Genomic DNA, 22703 nt, shown 5'->3' with positions numbered 1-22703 from the left:
TATGACCATGTCTATACCATCACAATCAGTAGATTTTTTATTTTTACAATTTTTTACGATTGCTACTATTTCTTTTATGGTAGTATCGGCTAAGAATATGGAATTAACCATTCTATTATCACCTATCCAGGCTTCCTCATCTCCTGGATCATCATTTTTCCTGATTAGATTTGCTAAAGTAGGTCCAACATTTACAAAAAAAGAATTGAATTCGTTTGCTACTTCGGTCTTATCTTTAACAACTTGATTATTATTAATAAAATAATTAGGCCGAACTTTGGGTGTGTTCTTATTACCCAATACCTCTTTAAAAATATTCCAAATGCCCTTAATATTATTTTTGTTTTCCTGAAAAACTTTATTATAGTAATCTTTCTTAGCTTTCCTCAATATTAATACCAACTTATTTTTATATAGTTTATATTTCATTTCCGCGTTTTTAGTTCTATATATTATATACTCCCTATATAAATTATTTTTCTTTTTACACGCATTTGCAAGACCCTTAGTTATCCAAGGTTTCCTATTTATATTCTTTTTCTTATGCTTAAATGATATCAATGGACAATGTTTATCATACAAGGCCAAATATATATTTAGAAATACTCCGTATGCAATGTTGACCTCATTAACATAAACCTCCTTCCAGTCCGTTTCCATGAGATCTTGTCTAAACCTATTAATTGCTTCATCATTTCTTAACCTTCTATAACTCACAAAACTAGCTTCTTTCTTTCTTTTCATATTTAAATCGAAAATAAAAAAGACTGGTAGATGATCGCTTATATCATTTATGATGAGGCCACTTTCAATATTATTCTCCAAACTATTAATAAAAATATGATCAATTAGTGTTTCTGATTTCTCCGTTATTCTACTCGGCTTTATAATTAAAGGATAAAATCCTTTACCATATAATAGTTCAAAAAAATCTGACGAAGCCTTATCATTTGTCACTTTACAAAGATCAATATTGTAATCACCACACAAACATACAGTCTTATTTCCCTTAACCTTACTCAATAAATTTTCTACTGCTTCTGTAAATAACTCAATCTGTGATCCCGGTTTCCTATATATACACGTTACAATTATATTACTTCTCTTTTCTATATCCAATTCTACTGTCACAGACTCCATTAAATCATCCATAACAACAGACATACATTCAACTTTTTTACATTTCAAATCACAATTAACGAAAAGTGCCACCCCTCCTGCCTTTGTCTTAATTCTATTCACAAAGTACAAATCGTATCCTTCAATACAAAAATTACAACCCTTATTCTCATCTAACCATGTTTCAGACAGAGCAATTATTTGAAACTTGCCTCTCAGACTATACAGAAAATCTTCAATCGAAGCAAAACTTCTATAAAGACTTCTGCAGTTAATATGAATTAAAGAAAATGTATTGGCTATATCAACCTTATCCCTGAATTGCTCCTCTGTAAAATAATCACATGTGACATTAATTGTATTAAGCACATTCCTTTCAGGGTCAATACCTACTTCAAAATCATATGATTTATAATCTGTGTCGTCAAACATAATGCATAAATTATTCTAGCGCTATCTATTACCTCATAAGAAAGAGAAGGAAACAAAAAAAGAGAAAAGAAGGAGAAAAAAAAAAAGAAAAAAAACTGAAAAAGGAAAGAAAAGATCCTAAGCAATCTCACATTCATTTATCAACATATTTTAAAGTCCGCTGATCTTGTTATCTTCCATATCCAATTTTACAATTTCCTTTTGTCCTTTTCCTCCCGAAGTAGCATTTGACCTTGCCAAAAATAAACTAGTTATAGCCATAATTGGTCGCAACCATTTGTCTATCTTAATCATATTATCACGTATAATTGTCCAATTCCTCAAGTTCCTTAATCGTTACAACCTTGGCTTCTTCTGGTGTTCCATTCAGTTTAATCATCACTTTGCAATTCCTGGTCCAGGTTGCTTGAATCTTTTTCTCCTTCCGTAAAATACGAGCTTGTCTTGCAATATCTGCATTTCTTTTTGTAAGATGTTCATTCAGATATACTCCACTTCCTTTCAAAAGGCTGGACCGTCTCAGCAATTCTACTTTGTGTTTTCGATTAACAAATCTCACTACAATTGCTGGAGGAGCATTTTTGTGCCTTCTAGGAAGAGTATAGCATGCAGATATATTGTTACTATGCAGGGGAAGATTTTTACTCGAAAAGAATTCCACAACCTGCCGTTCCAACGATTGTAGCTCCTCCATCGGGGGCACGTCCTCTCCTCGTTTTGCACCAGTCCCAGATTCGGTAACTCTCGCATATGTTCTGTGTTTAGTTTCCAGACCTGTAATGACCATTTCCTCGAGTCGAGCCTGCTGTTCTAGGTCGTCCACCTTCCTTTCCAAAAAATGGATTGTCTTATCTTTCTCCTTGACCAGATCTTTTAGTTCTTTGATTTGCTCCATCATCGACATTAATATTCCTTGTTGCTTATTTACTTTTTCAATTTCCGACGTCAACGAATTAAGTGAATGCTTAATCTCTTCCAGATCTTCTTCGACTTTCTTCATCTTTGCCATTTTGTCTCTCTTTGATGTCAATTATTAGTACGTTTGTTTGCCCAAACAAAATCTATAGCCAGAATTATTTGGAATTTTTTCTTATCACCAAACATTACGGCACCACCGCAAGGACGCCAATCCGGCTGTAATCACGGCGCTAATGCATTGACGCCGTGCAGCCGACGCCGTGCAGAACACACACACATCTGAGTGTGCAATGAATTAAATGTGGCAATAATTAATTAAAATTGGAATTAATTAATTAAATAAATAGTTATGACACATGTAATTAATTAATTATTGACACGTTTAATTAATTATTTATGTATTTCACATTTTAATTAATTATTCCATCCATCCATCCATTCGCTTCCGCTTATCCTTTTCAGGGTCGCGGGGGGCGCTGGAGCCTATCCCAGCTGTCATAGGGCGAGAGGCGGGGTACACCCTGGACAGGTCGCCAGTCTGTCGCAGGGCCAACACACATTTAATTAATTAATTATTGACACATTTAATTAATTATTTAATGATATATTTATTTATTTCATTTTGGCAGTCCTGGCGCCTGGCTCTCATCTTGAAATAATTTTATCTGTCAGCCTCACCCATCAAACTCAGGGGGCGGGGTTAACGCTGATCAAGTCAAAACCATTGCTTAGGCCTGGTGGCCATTGTTTCTAGCACACAACAACCGGCATGTGGAAGCTAACAGAACTGAACTTTGAAAAACCCTGTTTGTGTGTCACCAAATACCGTTTTAATATTTTTTTAGCCGAGAATGTAGTGGTTTAATCTTCATGTGTCTGGTCGGTTTGTCAAGATACAGCCTCTTTGCAAAAGTGCTTCGATGATTTCGGAGACGTCTGCCCAGTCTCACGGCAAAGCGTGGGATAGACCCGCTCGCCTCGCAAGCAATCCCACCGACAAAGCGCAGGCCCCGGTACACAGCTGTAGTAACCCCCGCTGACTTCTTTTACTGAGGTTATATTTATCGGTGTTTTATTTCCTGATGTTCTTATGTGTCCTACGTGTTTCAGTCGCCAATTCTGAATTATAACTAACATTAAAAACATGTTTAAGGAGGAGAGAGAGCAAATAAATCTGTTTAACATCTGATCTTTGGGTTTTTGTTCAGTAATCAGCGTGACCTGTGTATAAACGCATAAAAGAGATAACGTTGGTGTTTCTGTCATGTAGTATATGCTGCCCTCACGACACGTGACCATGTGAAGCTAGACAGCTAGCGAACAAAATAGAGGAGATCTTCCACACAAGGCTTGCCTTTCTTGCTTTTAATGAAGATCCTTTAAAGCCTTATCTCTCTCAAGGCTTCTCCTTGCTATTTCTCATTTGTAACTGAAACATACAGAAAATGAAAATAAATTGCTAGCTAATACACATCTTAATGACAACTTACTGATTAGCCTAGCTTAACACGTGCGTTACATTAGCATCACAGTTCACTCCATGTAAACACATATAAAAGTTATCTCTGAACATATTAATACTGACAAAGACGAACGTTTCCCAAGGTACAAGCGTGTAGGGCACTCTTAGCGTGTACATGAACTCGTTCACTCTTTTAATACTGCCGAAACACTTTTCACGGCATTAACGGAGAAAATACGTCAAAGATATGTTAATGATCAGAGCGCTCCCTCGCTCCCATTTCCGCACATACAATACAAAGATCGCTTGTGATAACGATGTCTCACTCTGAGCAAATTACAAACCCATACATTTTAACTGTTTTTAGCATGAATCACTTATAATATTTCTTAACTTTGAACTTATTTATCACTTTGCTTATGTAACTTAATCAGACTATGCACTAACTACTGACTTTTGACCAAAAGGCATAACATAGTAACTGCTGGCTTTAACTGTACAAAGGTTGTTCGACACTATGAAACACATACAGACTTCATGATGTTCGGCTAATATTTTTATTGTGAATATTAATCATGAGGGTAAACGGCCCTGTACACCACGGAGCGAGGTCAGCATATCCACGATATGCAGAGTTTCCCAGCTGACTAACTGCCAACTATTCCAGAGACGTGAAAATATACAGCATAAAGAAAAGTGTAAGAGACCCAGCAGCAGATTAGAATAACAGTTATACATTTAATAAATCACCAAATGAATCCAAGAAACGAGCAAACCTGTTCCGACAATTTGAGTTTGTGTTCCCTCAGCTGCAGACTCGCTGCTGTTTAAATGTTTGAAAAGGAAGATTAGATATAAACAAACGTCAAACGTAGACTCATTCTGCCTTCACATTTGATATGAGGCCACACAGTAAAAAACTGTCAATTTTACACTTAGAGAGTTGATTTTTAACTCTGTTTCAGATAACATTTGGTCCCACTCAAAATTAGGGTAAAATTTACTCTATGGCCAGTGTTAACTTTTTAGTGTTAATTCTACTCAGTTTAGTGTCAAAATTAACAACAAAATGTGTAAAAATATTTAACACTGAGGGTTATTCACACTGTTTAGAGTAATATGATTTCACTTTATAGAGTTATTTTTAGTCCAAGTTCACTCTAATGTGTAATAATATTTCATTTTCATTATTTTTTCATATTTATCATATGATGCTATATTTCTAAATGGCTGTGATCTATCCTATATTATGAAAATAACTACAAACATACAGGTTACAGTAACAGCATTTATTAGCATAACAAACTCTTACAAATGACAGTAAGTAATGACAGTTGTCATTCACTCCATACGACAATTGTATGTCAAAAGGCCTGGGATAATGCAGGCTGTCAACATGAAAGACAACTAAATCTTGCTTTGTCCTGGTCAACTCATAAGCATGGAAATGTTCTTGAAAGGCTACTGTACATAATGGCAAAATGAGAAGTACCAGTTTCTCATGTATTATCAGAACTGACTCAATCTGGTAAAACACAGGCATTTCAGACACTACTTTGCCACAAATAACCAAATGCGGGCGGTAAACAATACCATTCTGTTTAGCCCAGTTCACTTTCATAACTTGAACTCTATTGGGCAGTTGCATTGCTATTGCAATTCCAGAACCTCCTTTTACCATATCTAAAGACACCATTTTTCCTGGACCAATGTCTAACCGACTAAAGGTTGTTGAAGATTGCCAAATGTATGCCATATAATTCTGGTGTTTTTTTGGCCAGCGTTTTGGTGATATTTTTGAATGATTTGAGCAGTTTCTTGAAAAAATTGTGCTTACCTTCATAGCGCATGCACCAACTATGAAGTACAGGCCCTATTTTTTGGATGCAGCGAGGATAATGGATAAGAAAATGGTGCTTTGGTAAAAGTTTTTTCTGGGGATACAACATCTTGAACAGTTTGTGGTGTTCCACAATCAAATGTTTTAAATATACACACATACCTTGAGATAACATAGGAGAAAATACAATGTTAACTATCTGTAGTAATAAAAGTAGTAGGCCCCGATGTTGGTCAGTAGAGGTTACCAAATCTCCAAACATGAGGGGAACATTCCTCAGTAAGCACCATGTCTGAATAGCATTCAGTCCCAGATCATTAGACTCTCCACCTAAATTCACAGCTACTGGCCTATTGTTTTTCTCCATGAATCCATAATCAAAACTTTGTATTCTCAAATTCACTTCTCCCAATGTAAGATGTTGTTCTTTTAAATACAAAAACAATAACTTCAGTTTGTACTGGGCCACTCCTTCCAAAACATCATGCATCACATCAACTGAGAAGTTCTCAGTTGTGTGAAAATATGTCAGTGAATTCAATAAGCATGAACTCTTTACACCAAAAACATAAGGAAGCAATGGATTATTAGACATTTCCTGACAGTGAGCAGTGTGGTTGTCTTTGGTGCGCAACACTATTTTGGGGGAAATCTTCAGAGAATTCTGTTTGAAAGTCATCTTTATCAGCTAAACAAAACCTGCAACAGTACCTTGCACTGAAAGACTCCACCAGACCAAACAAGCTATGTAAGCCTAAATTATCACCAGTGACCTGTACCACACTACCACGAACATAACCACCGAATAGTGGAATCTCAATACCATCGCTCTCTAACACTTTAATGTCTCGAACAATAGGAACAAGAATTTCACTAAAACCATAACGTTTCAGATCTTGTGCATGAAATAAGGCACAAAGGTGTATGTTGGCCAAAAAAGAATTCCATTTGGGAGAGAAGTTTCTTAAGGTAAAATATACTGCACCCAACTTGTGAATACCTCGCTTGGAACCAAGAGGATTTGCAACCTCAAAGTCATCATAGAACATTTGGATCTGAACTGTGTGCTTTTCTGTTGAAAAAAAGAGGGCGTGTCTTCAATAGAGATCCATCACAAATATCTCTGCGTCTTGAATCACAAGTGTCTGATTTTTTCAACATTTCTCCAACATGCTGACTCTTAAATATTGATTCCAATGTTGATAAAACTGGAACATACATGAATTTATCTTGAACAACTGCCTGATCATATGTTCCAGTCTTTTTATTTCGCCTTGTGTCAAATCTTGAGCCAATTACACATTCAACTGGTTCTACAGTTTCCCACTTGTCTGATAAATATTTTGACCTCTTGTACTCAGAATTAAGAACTGAGAAAGGATTCTCTAACTCATCAAAACATGCTTCAACTTTCTTGCACATTTCTGTTTCTCTTTCATTACTAAATACATGCTTAATGACTGTTTCTTTAGCATGTTGTTGGATATCTTGAACAATCTCTTCCATGGAATTCACTACAGAATTCACTACACTTTGGCCTACACCTGCTGCCTTTAGATCAGAAATAACAGCTGCACAACTATTTACAAGGTCTGCTGAAGATAATTCCGACTCAGCCTCTAAATCAGGGGTGTCAAACTCAAATACACAGTGGGCCAAAATTCAAAACTGGAACAAAGTCGCGGGCTAACATTAATATTTATTGAAAAAAAAAATCTTCCTCTAGATATAAGAATGAATCTTTTTTTATGGACTCAAACAAGTTTTGCTGAAAACCTGAATATGGAACAAGCAAAGCTTAATACTAAACAATATATATATATTAACTGTATAATACCAGTAGGCCAGCTCTAATAGTAATTTGGTATGGCTTCAGGCACCACATCAACATTAGCAGTAGTACTTGTGTCCGTAACACTTTGAACTGGTGAAAAATCTAGTTCTGCAGAATCAAATGAACTGCTTACGTGGCATTTGTTCAGGTGCTTTCTAAAGCCAGAAAAACTACTAAAAGAACGTGAGCATCCCACTTGGCCACATTTGAGATATAGTGTCCTCCCAGTACAGAGACCATGAATTACCTTAAGGTGTTTTACAAGGCTGTTTGGTCTACCATGATCACTTTTGCAAAGAAAGCACTTCATTATTTTGATCTCAATGGATACTAACGCACCATTCTTGCTCGCAACTCTGGGAGTTTCCTTTGTTTCCCCAACATCAATGTTGTAAATGGTTGTTTGCAGAAAAGTGAAAAAGTTGGTCAGGGATGAACTGTATGACGTATCAAAGACATAATGGGCCTTAAAGAGTTCATCAAGGGCTCCTACTGAACCTGTCGCTTTACATGGAAGTGCATGCTTGTCAATCACAATGAAGAAGGTGTGGATGCTGCTTCTTGTGGGTCCCTGAGCAAGAAGGTAGGGCTGACTGCTTCGGGTGATGTTGTCTAGATGCTGCTGTACACTGGTTCCAGCCTACAACAACACATTAAACAGCAGTATTTAGTGACTATCCCATTAGATTAGATCACCTTACTGTACATTACAATGGCGGTGATGGAATATATATTTTAAATAACATACCTTTAGGAATTTGATGAGGTTATCGACAGCTTGAGATGCAGACATCTTTCCTGGTCTCTTTCACCCTTGTGCAGATGGCGGTAGCAGATGTAGCAGCAGCAAGATAGCAGACATGTCACTGTCCCAGCCTACAGACGAATAAACAAAGAATTACTCCAAAAATACATTCGATAGACAGAATTGCCTATATAACCAACAATGGCAAATAAAAACAGTCAGTCATACCATTCTCAACTTCAGTAGCTGACTCAGCATTGCACATCAACTCCAAGAGCTCCGAGGTGGGTACAAGTCCATGACTTTCCTTTACAATCTTTGATTTGAGATCGATGGGCCACCTCTCCAAGAATTTGTTGGCAGTGACCTCATCAAACAGGAGTCTGAAATCTTGTTCTATCTATAATGCAAAAATAGAAGATAAGAGGTGTAATGAGTGAAATTGCAAGCTGCATGGAATATTTCAGTGATTCAACAAATGAAGATGTCTTACCAGTCCTGGTGTGTCCAGAAACCGCGGGAAGACTATGAAGACATCTGCTGCATTCTTATCATCGCTGACCATTGAATGCCGATAAATGAAGGTAGCTTTCATCTTTTCACGGATAGTGTCTTCATCAGCAGAGTGTCTCAAAAGAGCAATAGCTGCTTTTACATCCTCATCTGATAACACTGTCTCAGTGGTGAGTGGTCTGGATCGACCACGGCCTGGCCCGCCAACTTAAGAAAAAACAATTTGATTGACTCCTGCCTACAAATTAGATCAGAATCATTTAAATCACAAGTGAACTTACTTTTAGGAGATTTGGAAAGTGAGACACTTCTTTCCTCTGCAGCTTTTCTTTGAATTGTCTTCAACCGCCACGCAAGGTATCCTGAACCGCTCTCTGGATCATAGTAATGTTCTTATGTAATTAAATACAAGCAGAATGTTATCAACATTTCTGAGGGCAACTATGTGTTTAATGTTGCAAAGTCCCCTTTACTTACATATCCATGTTGTGAATATGGGTCTTCCAGATATGGAAACAGAGCAACAATCCCCTGCGCATACATCACTCTTACACTTTTAGGGGGAGATGTCCTAATGTATAAATTCAGTGATGACCGTCACTCAATTGGCATTGAACATCACAATTAAAAATAATACAATACTAAAAATGTTTCTTTATAGACTACATTTATGATTCTTACCCATGTGCTTCTGTCATCTCAGCAGCAAGTATGTTTATCATCTGTCTTCTAGTTGCATCTGTCAGAGATTTGGTTTTTGCATACTCTTGTATGATGTGTTCACCACCAGGCTTTGTTGTTAGGATTTTTTCAATCAACTTAAATAGACATAAAATATGAAGTCAGAAATTTTTTAAACCTTGAGAAAAACTGGAAAACGATTACATAAAAACACTTCACATCAAACATGCAAATTAGACTAACAATGTTCACTACCCACAGCTTTTGCCTCATAGTTTATATGGCATGGCCTTTTAGGTTGTCTTCCTTCAGTGGTTGCTGCTTCTTCAGGAGGTTCACACATTGTGAAGTTTAGAATGATTGTATCATCCGATGGAGAAGATGATGATGACAGAGATACACCTGTGCATTAAGGAACATGACCAAAGCAGAAGCATTAAATTTAACTGTTAATGCTTCAATCTCAACCTTTAAATTTCATATAAACATATACGTATGTGAGTGATTACCAAGTTCTTCATTGCTCAGCATGACTCGGAAGGTTACAGGTGACCCCTTCACTATTTCTTCAAACACCTCTGCGTCTACTTCTGTGTCAGACTGGTCAAACACCTTCATATCTAGCTGTCTGCCTTCTGGTATGTTAAATTTTAGGCACACTGAAGTAAGGTAAGAGAAAAGAAATGTTACAGAAATTGTTTAAAAAAAAAAAAGGCCATGCATTTTCTTATCAAATGGTAGAGTAAGGCTATGTCTTCACAAAATATTGATGAGATGAAGCTTAAGAATATAGGTAATTCTCATTCATTGTTGAAGTAGAAACAATTATCAACTTAGGTAGTTGACTTAGAATATAATTAAGCTTGTTTATTGACCAGGTAAACGTTGTTATCTTGTTTTATCCTGATATTCTAACCTTCTTTCATGAAAGCATCAAATGTCAGGGCCCTATTTCAGGAAGCCGGTTTAGAAAACTCAGAGTGAAAAACGATACTCAGGGTTGAGTAACCTCGAACTGTCCAACTCGGAATATTCGGTTTCAGAAAGGCTGATAACAATCAGTTCAATCAACGCGGAGTTGCTTTAACCCCAAGTCAAGCGCGCGCACGAGGATACATAAAGCCCTGATTAGTGGAGCACAGATTAAGCGAGTCACCATGGAGACGGAGGGAAAGAAGGCGCGGTCAATGTATTTTACAGCGCTTGAGGCCGAAATTCTGATGGCAGCATATGCCGATAACATGCAAATTTTGCGGAAAAAAAGTAACACAGCCTCAGCTGCAAAACAAAGGGAGCATGCATGGCAAAACATAGCCGACAGAGTCAATGCGTGAGTGTTACTTTAAACATTGATCTAGGGATTTCCACCCATTTAACACGTTATTTTATTTTATTTTTTATTTTATACATTTTATTTTGTGACGTGATGTGAGCGCAGGTGCAACCCAACAGGCCCCAAACGTTCCTGGCAGCAAGTAAAAATGAAATATAAAAATATAGTCCAAACAGGTAAGGTGTAATTGTATTATGAGCCATAGTGCTTGGTCTGTTTGTCCCATGTAAATCAATTGCAGTTAGAGGCTACATTAATTTTCCTTCTGTAAGCACTTATTGAAATTATCTGAGCACATTACAAGTACATATTTGCTTACTCTGTATGCTCAAATGTGACCCGTTATAGCCAACAGAAAAAAAGCAGAGGCCTGAAAAACAGGTGGGGGTCCTCCACCACCACCACTCACAGAGGCTGAGCAGTTGGCCCTCAGCCAAAACAGTGGGCGCCCTGTGGCTGAAGGCATCTCTGCGGGGACATCCTCTGAGTCAGTAACCCCGCAAGACACAAGTGCCTACATAAGAGGTAAATTCAAAATAATACATGATGTGCATACATCCTTTCTTCACAGTCACCTTTGCAGTGCTACTCATTCATTTGATAAACTCTTTACCATAATGAATTATTTTGTAGTGAAGTTATTTTCCTACTGATTTTGCCTTCCCTCAGTCTTGGTTGTCTTTGAGAGCATAATGACAATGAAGTGTAAGGTGATTGGTATATGTTTGTTAATTGCCATTTGGTCCCTTGTAAGTTATAAGTGACCTGTATAAACCTCATATTCTATCAGTTGATGGTGATGGTGTACTGCATCTGGTGCAGCCTCCTGTTGAGCCAGACCAACATGCAGTTATGAGTACTCTTAATACTCCACAGATTATATGAGTTTACAGTAGAACAGCAATGTTGTTAATTTCTTTACTACAGGAAAATAATGAAGAAACATTGACAGCTGTTACAGAGGAGGAAGCAACAGAGACACTTTATGAGGTTTACATCTTACAATGGAAAATATAACAATTGAATAAAATGTGGTACTATAATAAAACCATGGACTTTCTATGTCTCTAACAGAGTGATGATGGAAATGAAGAGGAAGAGGGTCCAGCCACGTCTCCAACAAACCTTTCCTCAGTAAGATGTTCAGCACTGATTTACAACCAACCTAAGTAGGCATGTACTATGAATGTCAATGCTATTTTCTGTTTCAATAGCTCCCTGTAAAGCAGCTGTACAAGACCCATTTGATCAAGAAAATAAAAAAATGTGACTTGGAAATGGAACACTTCAAGCAGCAGATCCAAAAGACCAAGATTGAGATTTTACTGCTAGAACATCAGTTAAGGGTGGGTGAAGTGGTCAGAGATGGACGAATTATTTCAGTGTTATATACTTATACATAATAATATACTTATTAATACTTTGTGTACAGGAAATACAGGCGACCAATAAAGCCAGTTGAACAAAAAATCTGTTTATTCTTCTTTCAACATGTTGAGATGATGGGTCAAAGGAAATGATTGTGACATATGGTGTCTCTGACTGCTCTTCCATCTTGTATGTCCGTGGGAGGGTCAGGATGTTCATGGTTTGGATCACTGCTGATGTTTGGTTCAGAAGGACAGTGTTCTCCTCTAATTGTGGCAATGTTGTGAAGAATCACACATGCCACAATAATGTCACATGCCCTTTCTGGGGTGACCCTGAGTCTTTGAAGGCACTGGAACCGGGCCTTAAGCATTCCGATAGTCATTTCAACTCTGGCTCTTGTCCTGCAATGAGCCAGATTATATCGCTGCTGTGGGCCCGGTTCAGGGTCAGGGTAAGGGGTAAGCAAATAGGGTAAACATGGATACCCCCTATCACCAAGCAAGTAGCCAGTGAACTCTCCTAAGACAGAAGGATACACTTCAGTTCAAATGTCCCTGTAGCAATTGGTCTTTATATATTTTAAAGTATTTTCAACTCACCATGTCCAAATTTTGTGCTCAGTGTACATTCACAAAAAATTCGTGAGTCATGAACAGAGCCTGGCCACTTGGCTTCCACATTTGTCATAATGTTGGCAGCATCACATATGATCTTCACAGTGCAGAGAACACAAATTAGCATCCATTACTATAATGAAATAATTTGTTAGTTTGAAATGCTACAGGGAACTATGTACCTGTACATTAATGCTGTGGAAAGACTTCCTGTTCACATAGTCTCCTTCATTTACTGAAGGAGCAATGATTGGAATGTGAGTGCCATCTATACAGCCAATCACGCCTGGGAACCCTGAAAATAAATGTAAAATTTAGGTAGTAGTTCAAGTATCACCACATCATGAATTGAGTTTTGTTCATCCTGATACCTGCAATTTTGTGGAATCCCTCTTTGATAAATCTTGTGGGTCTATGACCGGGGAACACCACAGACGAGTGCAGGAGACGTTTCAGTGCAACTGTAACATTCCTGACTGCCCGACAGACGGTAGCCTTGGAAACGTGCTCAGCGTCACCAATATTATACAGAAAGCTCCCGTTTGCAAAAAAACGAAGTGCAATACAAATAATATGTACAGAACTGAGAGGATGTCCGCGATGTGTCACATGAGCAATATTAGGCCTGAGGATGTTATTCAAATGAATTATAGATTGTGCTGAAAAACGGTAACGTTCACACAGAAAATCATCAGGAAATGATCAAATGTCCAAACGCGCTCTAATCACTCTCTCCCGGCGGAGAGCTCTGCGGAGAATTTGGGCTTCAACATCTACTGGCTCTTCGAGGTAGGGGCACGCCATGTCCGACACTTCCTACTGTCAGGTTTCCGACAAAGAGGCGGAGACAGTCAGGGTTAGTTGTGGTAAACCTGCTAGGGGGCAGGTTAGCTTCACGGAGTGTGTCGTCATAGTGACTCACTCAGGATTCATCTGAACTCGCTTTGTGAACCCGAAAACCCAGAGTTTTCGTTAACTCAGGGTATACTTACTCAGAGTTTGCACTAAACCGGCTTTCTGAAATAGGGCCCAGGTCAGACAGCCTAACATACTTCTGCTCCCCACCAAACAAAACACGCAGCAACATATTCTGTTCACAAAACAAAAGAGAAAAAAATAATAAAGGAAAGAGTTTAAAACTGTGGATGTACTTTAGAGCTTTAGTTTTTATACAAAATAGAAGCAGTTAAAAGTCAATATTACTTAACAGCTACAGCATGAAGAAATAAGTAACAGATTAACTGCTAATAAAGATCCTTTATCAACCAGTGTTACTGCAAATGGACCAAGTGTGACTAACATCTAATATTGTTTAATAACTTTAGTCTACTTATCAAGTATTGGTCGCTCTTACTGCAATTCGCTTTATTTCTGTGAACAATTACTGTATATTAACATATCATTAACATTGCTGTCAATTAATTTATATAAAAGAATCTGAATTAATTCTAAATTAGTGTAAGCCTTTGGCATTTGCTTAAAAGAATATAAATCAGTAGAGTAAACTTTATTGTAATGTTACCCACTTTTTCTGATAGTTCCTTCGAAGCTAATTAGCGATTATTAGCTTACTAATAAACGGTAATTTAGTTGCTAAAACTATCCCATTAGACATGTGACAATAATATTATCTAAGCTGCACTTAGAAGAAATACATAGTTAACATGTTTTAGGTTAATCTTAACTCAGTGAGAATATAACGAACATTTGAACTTTTAGCAATGGTTAGCATGTAGCTACTCGACAATATCATTAAACCTATGGGTAAATGCTGCTAACTCGACATCAATGTAACTATAAAGAGCTATTTAGTTTAAAAATACTTACTAAACAATGTTACCAGTATGGGAATGTTAACTTAACTTACCTGACTGTGGTAGCTCTCAGACCGCACACGCCTGCGGACTGGTACTAATCAACACTGTGTGGAGTTATGTCTTCACTCCGTGTCTACAGAACTTTACACTGACTTTTAACTCTGACGTTAGAGCTGGTTTACTCCTCACAGAGTTGTATATACTCTCTCTAGGTTAAAATAGGTTTACACTGAAATATTGACACTCCATTTTTTACTGTGCAGCACGTATAGTGGCTGTGTCCTGTTTTAAGATCATACATGTAAAATTGTTGTCTGACCTCCGTCTGCATGCAGGTAAACTGAGGGTCTGTTGAGCTGATCGCTGGTTTCGTGAGAAAAATGTCAGCTCGTTCTTTATGTTACAGAAGCACAGAGACACAAGACCTGGGCCCTGTTTCAGGAAGCCGGTTTAGAAAACTCAGAGTGAAAAACGATACTCAGGGTTGAGTAACCCCGAACTGTCCAACTCGGAATATTCGGTTTCAGAAAGGCTGATAACAATTAGTTCAATCAACGCGGAGTTGCTTTAACCCCAAGTGAAGCGCGCGGACGAGGATACATAAAGCCCTGATAAGCGGAGCACAGATTAAGCGAGTCACCATGGAGACGGAGGGAAAGAAGGCGCGGTCAATGTATTTTACAGCGCTTGAGGCCGAAATTCTGATGGCAGCATATGCCGATAACATGCAAATTCCGTGGAAAAAAGTAACACAGCCACAGCTGCAAAAGCATGCATGGCAAAACATAGCCGACAGAGTCAATGCGTGAGTGTTAATTTAAACATTGATCGAGGGATTTCCACCCATTTAACACGTTATTTTATCATATGTTATTTTATTTGTTATTTTATACATTTTATTTTGTGATGTGATGTGAGCGCAGGTGCAACCCAACAGGCCCCAAACGTTCCTGGCAGCAAGTAAAAATGAAATATAAAAATATAGTCCAAACAGGTGAGGTGTAATTGTATTATGAGCCATAGTGCTTGGTCTGTTTGTCCCATGTAAATCAATTGCAGTTAGAGGCTACATTAATTTTCTTTCTGTAAGCACTTATTGAAATTATCTGAGCACATTACAAGTACATATTTGCTTACTCTGTATGCTCAAATGTGACCCGTTATAGCCAACAGAAAAAAAGCGGAGGCCCGAAAAACAGGTGGGGGTCCTCCACCACCACCACTCACAGAGGCTGAGCAGTTGGCCCTCAGCCAAAACAGTGGGCGCCCTGTGGCTGAAGGCATCTCTGTGGGGACATCCTCTGAGTCAGTAACCCCGCAAGACACAAGTGCCTACATAGGGGGTAAATTCAAGATAATACATGATGTGCATACATCCTTTCTTCACAGTCACCTTTGCAGTGCTACACATTCATTTGATAAACTCTTTACCATAATGAATTATTTTGTAGTGAAGTTATTTTCCTACTGATTTTGCCTTCCCTCAGGCTTGGTTGTCTTTGAGAGCATAATGACAATGAAGTGTAAGGTGCTTGGTATGTTTGTTAATTGCCATTTGGTCCCTTGTAAGTTATAAGTGACCTGTATAAACCTCATATTCTATCAGTTGATGGTGATGGTGTACTGCATCTGGTGCAGCCTCCTGTTGAGCCAGACCAACATGCAGTTATGAGTACTCTTAATACTCCACAGATTATATGAGTTTACAGTAGAACAGCAATGTTGTTAATTTCTTTACTACAGGAAAATAATGAAGAAACATTGACAGCTGTTACAGAGGAGGAAGCAACAGAGACACTTTATGAGGTTTACATCTTTTAATACTTTGTGTACAGGAAATACAGGCGACCAATAAAGCCAGTTGAACAAAAAATCTGTTTATTCTTCTTTCAACATGTTGAGATGATGGGTCAAAAGAAATGATTGTGACATATGGTGTCTCTGACTGCTCTTCCATCTTGTATGTCCGTGGGAGGGTCAGGATGTTCATGGTTTGGATCACTGCTGATGTTTGGTTCAGAAGGACAGTGTTCTCCTCTAATTGTGGCAATGTTGTGAAGAATCACACATGCCACAATAATGTCACATGCCCTTTCTGGGGTGACCCTGAGTCTTTGCAGGCACTGGAACCGGGCCTTAAGCATTCCGATAGTCATTTCAATTCTGGCTCTTGTCCTGCAATTAGCCAGATTATATCGCTGCTGTGGGCCCGGTTCAGGGTCAGGGTAAGGGGTAAGCAAATAGGGTAAACATGGATACCCCCTATCACCAAGCAAGTAGCCAGTGAACTCTCCTAAGACAGAAGGGTACACTTCAGTTCAAATGTCCCTGAAGCAATTGGTCTTTATATATTTTAAAGTATTCTCAACTCACCATGTCCAAATTTTGTGCTCAGTGTACATTCACGGAATATTTGTGAGTCATGGACAGAGCCTGGCCACTTGGCTTCCATATTTGTGATAATGTTGGCAGCATCACATATGATCTTCACAGTGCAGAGAACACAAATTAGCATCCATTACTATAATGAAATAATTTGTTAGTTTGAAATGCTACAGGGAACTATGTACCTGTACATTAATGCTGTGGAGAGACTTCCTGTTCACATAGTCTCCTTCATTTACTGAAGGAGCAATGATTGGAATGTGAGTGCCATCTATACAGCCAATCACGCCTGGGAACCCTGAAAATAAATGTGCAATTTAAGTAGTAGTCCAAGTATCACCACATCATACATTAAGTTTTGGTCATCCTGATACCTGCAATTTTGTGGCATCCCTCTTTGATAAATCTTGTGGGTCTGTGACCGGGGAACACCACAAACGTGTACAGGAGACGTTTCAGTGCAACTGTAACATTCCTGACTGCCCGACAGACGGTAGCCTTGGAAACGTGCTCAGCGTCACCAATATTATACAGAAAGCTCCCGTTTGCAAAAAACGAAGTGCAATACAAATAATATGCAATGAACTGAGAGCATGTCCGCGATGTGTCACATGCGTAATATATGGCCTGAGGATGTTATCCAAATAAATTATAGATTGTGCTGAGAAACGGTAACGTTCGCACAGAAAATCATCAGGAAATGATAAAATGTCCAAACGCGCTCTGATCACTCTCTCCCGGCGGAGAGCTCTGCGGAGAATTTGGGCTTCACGATCTACTGGCTCTTCAAGGAAGTGGCACGCCATGTCCGACACTTCCTACAGTCAGGTTTCCGACAAAGGGGCGGAGACAGTCAGGGTTAGTTGTAGTAAACCTGCTAGGGGGCAGGTTAGCTTCACGGAGTGTGTCGTCATAGTGACTCACTCAGGCTGCAGCTGAACTCGCTTTGTGAAACCGAAAACCCAGAGTTTTCGTTAACTCAGGGTATACTTACTCAGTTTTTCCACTAAACCGGCTTCCTGAAACAGGGCCCAGGCGGAAAGAGACGATCGTTCGGTGAAAATGAGAATCTGCGAATGCAACATGTGGAACACGGAGAGTGGAATATGTAAACAAACCGGTTAACGTAACCCCCTCGGTGCACTCTGCATGCTAACTGTTAGCAGAGCTAGTGAAATCTCTGAAAACATCTGAGCACTTTTGCAAACATGTTCTATGTTGACAACCTGACCAGACATGTGAAGATTACGGCGCGACATTCGCAGCTAAAACACTGTTAAAAGTGTAGTTGGTGACAGAAAAACGGGATATTTTAAAACTACACCACCACCATTGCTGCCTGTGATTTGAAATGCATTCTGGGATACCTGGCTGCCCCAAGTCTACACAAGCAATCGATTATCTAGGATCGACCTGTTTTGACTTACTTTGCACGGCAACCAATCAAATGTTAGAGAAGCTGCATGGGCAGCGTTAACCCCGCCCCCTGAGTTTGATGGGTGAGGCTGACAGATAAAATTATTTCAAGATGAGAGCCAGACGCCAGGACTGCCAAAATGAAATAAATAAATATAGCATTAAATAATTAATTAAATGTGTCAATAATTAATTAAATGTGTCAATAATTAATTAAAATGTGAAATACATAAATAATTAATTAAATGTGTCAATAACTAATTAATTACATGTGTCATAACTATTTATTTAAGTAATTAATTCCAATTTTAATTAATTATTGCCACATTTAATTAATTATTTAATGATGTATTTAATTAATTCATTATGGCAGTCCTGGCGTTCCATAGTGCCCACCACCCAGTTTTAAATGCATGTAGACATTGTACCGTGCTGTACAGTACATGTACAGTGTCCATTTTTTATTTATTTATTTATTTATTAACCTTTATTTAACCAGGAAGATCCCATTGAGATTAAAAACCTCTTTTTCAAGGGAGACCTGGCCAAGATAGGCAGCAGCAGATGTCTCACAGTTACAGAAATTACTCAAACACAGGCAGCAACAACACACATGCAACAATAAGTGAAAGAATACAAATAAAATAAAAAATAAAATTCAATAAAATTCAAATAAAATAAAAAGTCAGTTAAAATGACAATCAATCTAATTGAAACAGTTGCATGTTATGGACTTGGCCTCAAGGATTCGTAGTTTAGATTTAAAATCACTTAATGAAATGAATTCAGTCATTTTCCATTCCTTCTGCAGTTTGTTCCAGGCCAAGGGTGCTAAATGGACAAAAGCTCTTTTACCAAGTTCAGTTCGGGCAAATGGAACAGAAAGCAACAAGTAACCATGCGGACGAAGAGAATACCGACCAGCATGTTTCATTACAAGCAGGGAACATATATAAGAAGGCAGCAACCCAAGTATCGCCTTATATATAAAACTGTATAAATGAGAGTTCCTCCGACTTACCAAAGCAGGCCATCCTACCTGAGAGTATAACTCACAGTGGTGAGTCTGAAATTTACGGTTAGTGATGAACCTCAGAGAAGCACGATACACAGAATCAACCATTCGAAGACATTGAGCAGAAGCATTCATATATAGAATATCACCATAATCCAGCACAGGCAAGAATGTTGCAGCAACAAGCCGCTTCTTTGTATTAAAAGAGAAACACAACTTATTTTGAAAATAAAATCTCAGTTTTAACTTCAGGTTTTTCACAAGATTCTCTACATGTGGTTTGAAGGTAAGCGAGTCATCAATTAAGATTCCCAGATATTTATAGGTGTGAACCAACTCTATTTTATTACCTTCAAGAGTGGTTACTGATGGGATTGTTTGGGCTCGTCTCCTTGATTTAGAAAACAACATGAGCTTTGTTTTGTCTGCGTTGAGAACAAGTTTAAGCTGATGTAATGAGTGCTGGACAGCAGAAAAGGCTTTCTGCAAGGAGTCGATGGCTTGGACAAGAGTTGAACCACAGCTGTAAATAACTGTATCATCAGCATAGAAGTGCAAGTTTGCATCTGGCACATGTAGACTAAGATTGTTTACGTAAATGATAAATAGAAGGGGACCTAATACAGAACCCTGTGGCACTCCGTTGTGCACTGTAACAAAGTCAGAACATAGACCGTCAGATTTAATGCACTGAGTCCTGTTACTGAGGTAGTTTGAGAACCATGCCACTGCTCTCTCGGAGAGTCCTGACTGGAAGAGTCTAAGTTTTAAAATACAATGATCAACAGTGTCAAATGCTTTTGACAAATCAATAAAAAGGGATGCACAGTGTTGTTTTTTATCAAGTGCAATAGTAATATCATTTACCACTCTAATTGCAGCTGTGATTCTTCCTAAAGCCTGATTGATATTCAGATAAAATGGCATTGATGTGCAAAAACTCCTTTAACTGCTCACACACAAGAGCTTCAAGAACTTTAGCCAGCACAGATAGATTAGATATTGGTCTGTAATTAGTTAACACTGCTGGGTCGCCCCCTTTTAATAGAGGAACAACAAAAGCTGATTTCCATACGGAGGGAATTTTATTCGTATCCAGTGTGAGGTTGAAAAGTGTTGTGAGAGGCTCTGCTACAAAATCAGCTGCCAGTTTCAAGAAGTAAGGATCTAGTAAGTCTGGCCCTGGAGATTTTCTAGGATCTAACAGTTTAAGAGCTTTACAGACCTCCTGCACAGAGAAAGGAACAAAGTTAAATGGCTGACCAGTGTACACCGGAAGGTTTGTGCCAGATTTTACAGAGACTGGGTTCAGAGAGTCAAACAAAGAGCCAGAAGATATAAAGTGCTTGTTAAAACAATTCATAATCTCCTTCCTATCATAAACAGGAACAGAATCCTTAAAAACATAGGTGGGTAGAGCGTGGGAGCTTTTACTCACTGAAAGAGACTTAATGATTTTCCAGAACTTCTGTGGATTATTTAGGTTCTCAGTGGTGACAGACAGATAATATTCTGTTTTAGCTTTCTTAATAGAGGAAGTACATCTGTTTCTTAGTTGTCTGAAAAGAAGCCAATCACTGGGGTAGCCTGTTTTCCTCGCTTTGGCCCAAGCCAGATTACGCTCATGAATGATATCTGCCAGCTCTTGGGAGAACCAGGGGTTTTCACGACCTTTTATCCTATATCTTCTTAATGGAGCATGTTTATTCACAATTTGCATAAACCCATCCTTAAAGAATGCCCACGCTAATTCTACATCAGGGATCAATCCTATTTTCTTCCAGTCATAATTTGACAAATCATGATAAAATGCTTGCTCATTAAAATGTTTAAGAGTTCTTTTAAAAATAATACCATGTTGTGACTTGGCCACTTTAGTATTTCTAATAGCAGCAACAACACAGTGGTCACTTAAGTCGTTACAAAAGACACCCAAAGATGAAAATTTATGAGGAACATTTGTCAAAATCAAGTCAATCAAGGTAGACTTTTCGGGGCTTTTGAGATTCGGCCGAGTGGGTAAATTGACCAGCTGGGTAAGACTGATAGAATCACAGAAAGATTTAAAATCATCTGAAACAGTTTTGAGCCAATCCCAGTTAAAGTCACCAGCTAGAACAAGCTCCCCATAATTTAGTCTGGACAGCAAAAGGTTTAAAGAACGCAGAGCTTCTGTGGAGGCAGAAGGGGGTCGATAGCAACAAGCAACTGTTATGCAAAGACCCTTTGCAACATTCACATTCAGAGCCAAAAATTCCAATTGTTTGCAAATTGATTCTGATAGAACTATTGTAGCATCAAATTTTGACTTAACATAAGCAGCAACACCACCACCTTTCTTAAACCTATCGGTGCGATAGATATTGTAGCCAGCCATGCTAACATGTTCATCAGATATATATTTAGACAACCAAGTTTCAGAAATGAGGACAATATCTGCATCTGTTGATTGAACCCAGATCTTGATCATATCCATCTTGGGTAACAAACTGCGCACATTAAGATGAACTATCTTCAGCCCAGGTGAGGATTTAAATTCAGATGGTGTCTGGCTACATTGCAGCTCAGGGCCTGGGTTAGGTTGCACATTACCAGATAAGAGCAGTAGTAAGACGATCAGAAGTCTCTGCTTTGTACTTATTGATTTTGACGTGTGAAATGTTGACACAAAGCAGGATTTTTCGTAACTAATTTTGTAATTGTACAAAGCAAGAAGGTTTTGAAGATGAGGTAAATCTTTCTGTAGTTCAAAATGATTAATGTCCTGTTCCAAATACATTGGAAATTGTACAGGATGTATAGCAGCAGTGACGCATGTAGATCTGGGAACCATGTCTCGCAGAATGGGGTCACTGTTAAATGTTCTCATCTTAGAAAAATTGAGAGTCCAAAAGTCCCCCACGGCCAATAAGCAAAGTAAAGTTATTAAAAAAGCCATTATCCAAAACACAATGATTGTTGATGCTGAATTAAATAGGCTGCACAAACCTAGGATGGCAAGTAAGGCTCCAGCCAAAAGTTCGGGTCCTGGTGGCTTGCTAGCAGAGGGCTTCTGCTAGCACATTCACCAATGTGGTGTAGAAGGCTTCAATCAACAGCACAGCGCCCGATGTATTGCAGATAAGCTTTTCGAGCAGCACAGGCCTTGGTGTGGTGCTGATGTCTTGCACTAGCAACACAGATGCAGTTTGTTCAGCCGGCAGCAAAG

General features: G+C 38.5%; 1 protein-coding gene across 5 annotated transcripts; it reads right to left on the bottom strand.

Moving 5' to 3' along the window:
- Positions 1 to 7648: 7648 nt before the first annotated feature.
- On the bottom strand, positions 7649 to 22703 carry LOC309694591 (uncharacterized protein). 5 transcript variants are annotated; one of them, XR_014272908.1, is made up of 11 exons: positions 14730 to 15094; positions 13855 to 13952; positions 10054 to 10203; positions 9804 to 9946; positions 9545 to 9681; positions 9341 to 9434; positions 9145 to 9237; positions 8844 to 9070; positions 8579 to 8750; positions 8354 to 8481; positions 7649 to 8245 (listed from the first exon to the last, which is right to left on the bottom strand). XR_014272908.1 is itself a non-coding variant. In XM_082514784.1 (10 exons), exons 7-9 carry the CDS (start codon positions 8943 to 8945, stop codon positions 8414 to 8416), a joined length of 342 nt encoding a protein of 113 aa, XP_082370910.1. In that variant the 5' UTR covers positions 8946 to 9070; positions 9145 to 9237; positions 9341 to 9434; positions 9545 to 9681; positions 9804 to 9946; positions 10054 to 10203; positions 13855 to 15094; the 3' UTR covers positions 7649 to 8245; positions 8354 to 8413. The 5 variants fall into 5 exon arrangements, 1 of the variants encoding a protein (XP_082370910.1); XR_014272906.1 differs by lacking the exons at positions 13855 to 13952; positions 14730 to 15094 and adding an exon at positions 22484 to 22703; XR_014272907.1 differs by having other exon boundaries at positions 9145 to 9255; positions 13855 to 15094.

This window comes from Aulonocara stuartgranti, assembly GCF_965226115.1.
Source record: "Aulonocara stuartgranti genome assembly, chromosome: 18".
Lineage (NCBI taxonomy): Eukaryota > Metazoa > Chordata > Actinopteri > Cichliformes > Cichlidae > Aulonocara > Aulonocara stuartgranti.
This window is presented reverse-complemented; position numbering and strand designations above follow the sequence as displayed.

Excerpts from the sequence above, each read along its gene's own strand:
- LOC309694591 (XM_082514784.1), bottom strand. The coding sequence starts at position 8,945 with ATGAAAGCTACCTTCATTTATCGGCATTCAATGGTCAGCGATGATAAG. Across the intron at positions 8,751-8,843 it reads TTCTGGACACACCAGGACTG|ATAGAACAAGATTTCAGACT; the intron begins GTAAGACATCTT and ends TTTGCATTATAG. Across the intron at positions 8,482-8,578 it reads AGCTACTGAAGTTGAGAATG|GCTGGGACAGTGACATGTCT; the intron begins GTATGACTGACT and ends ATTCGTCTGTAG.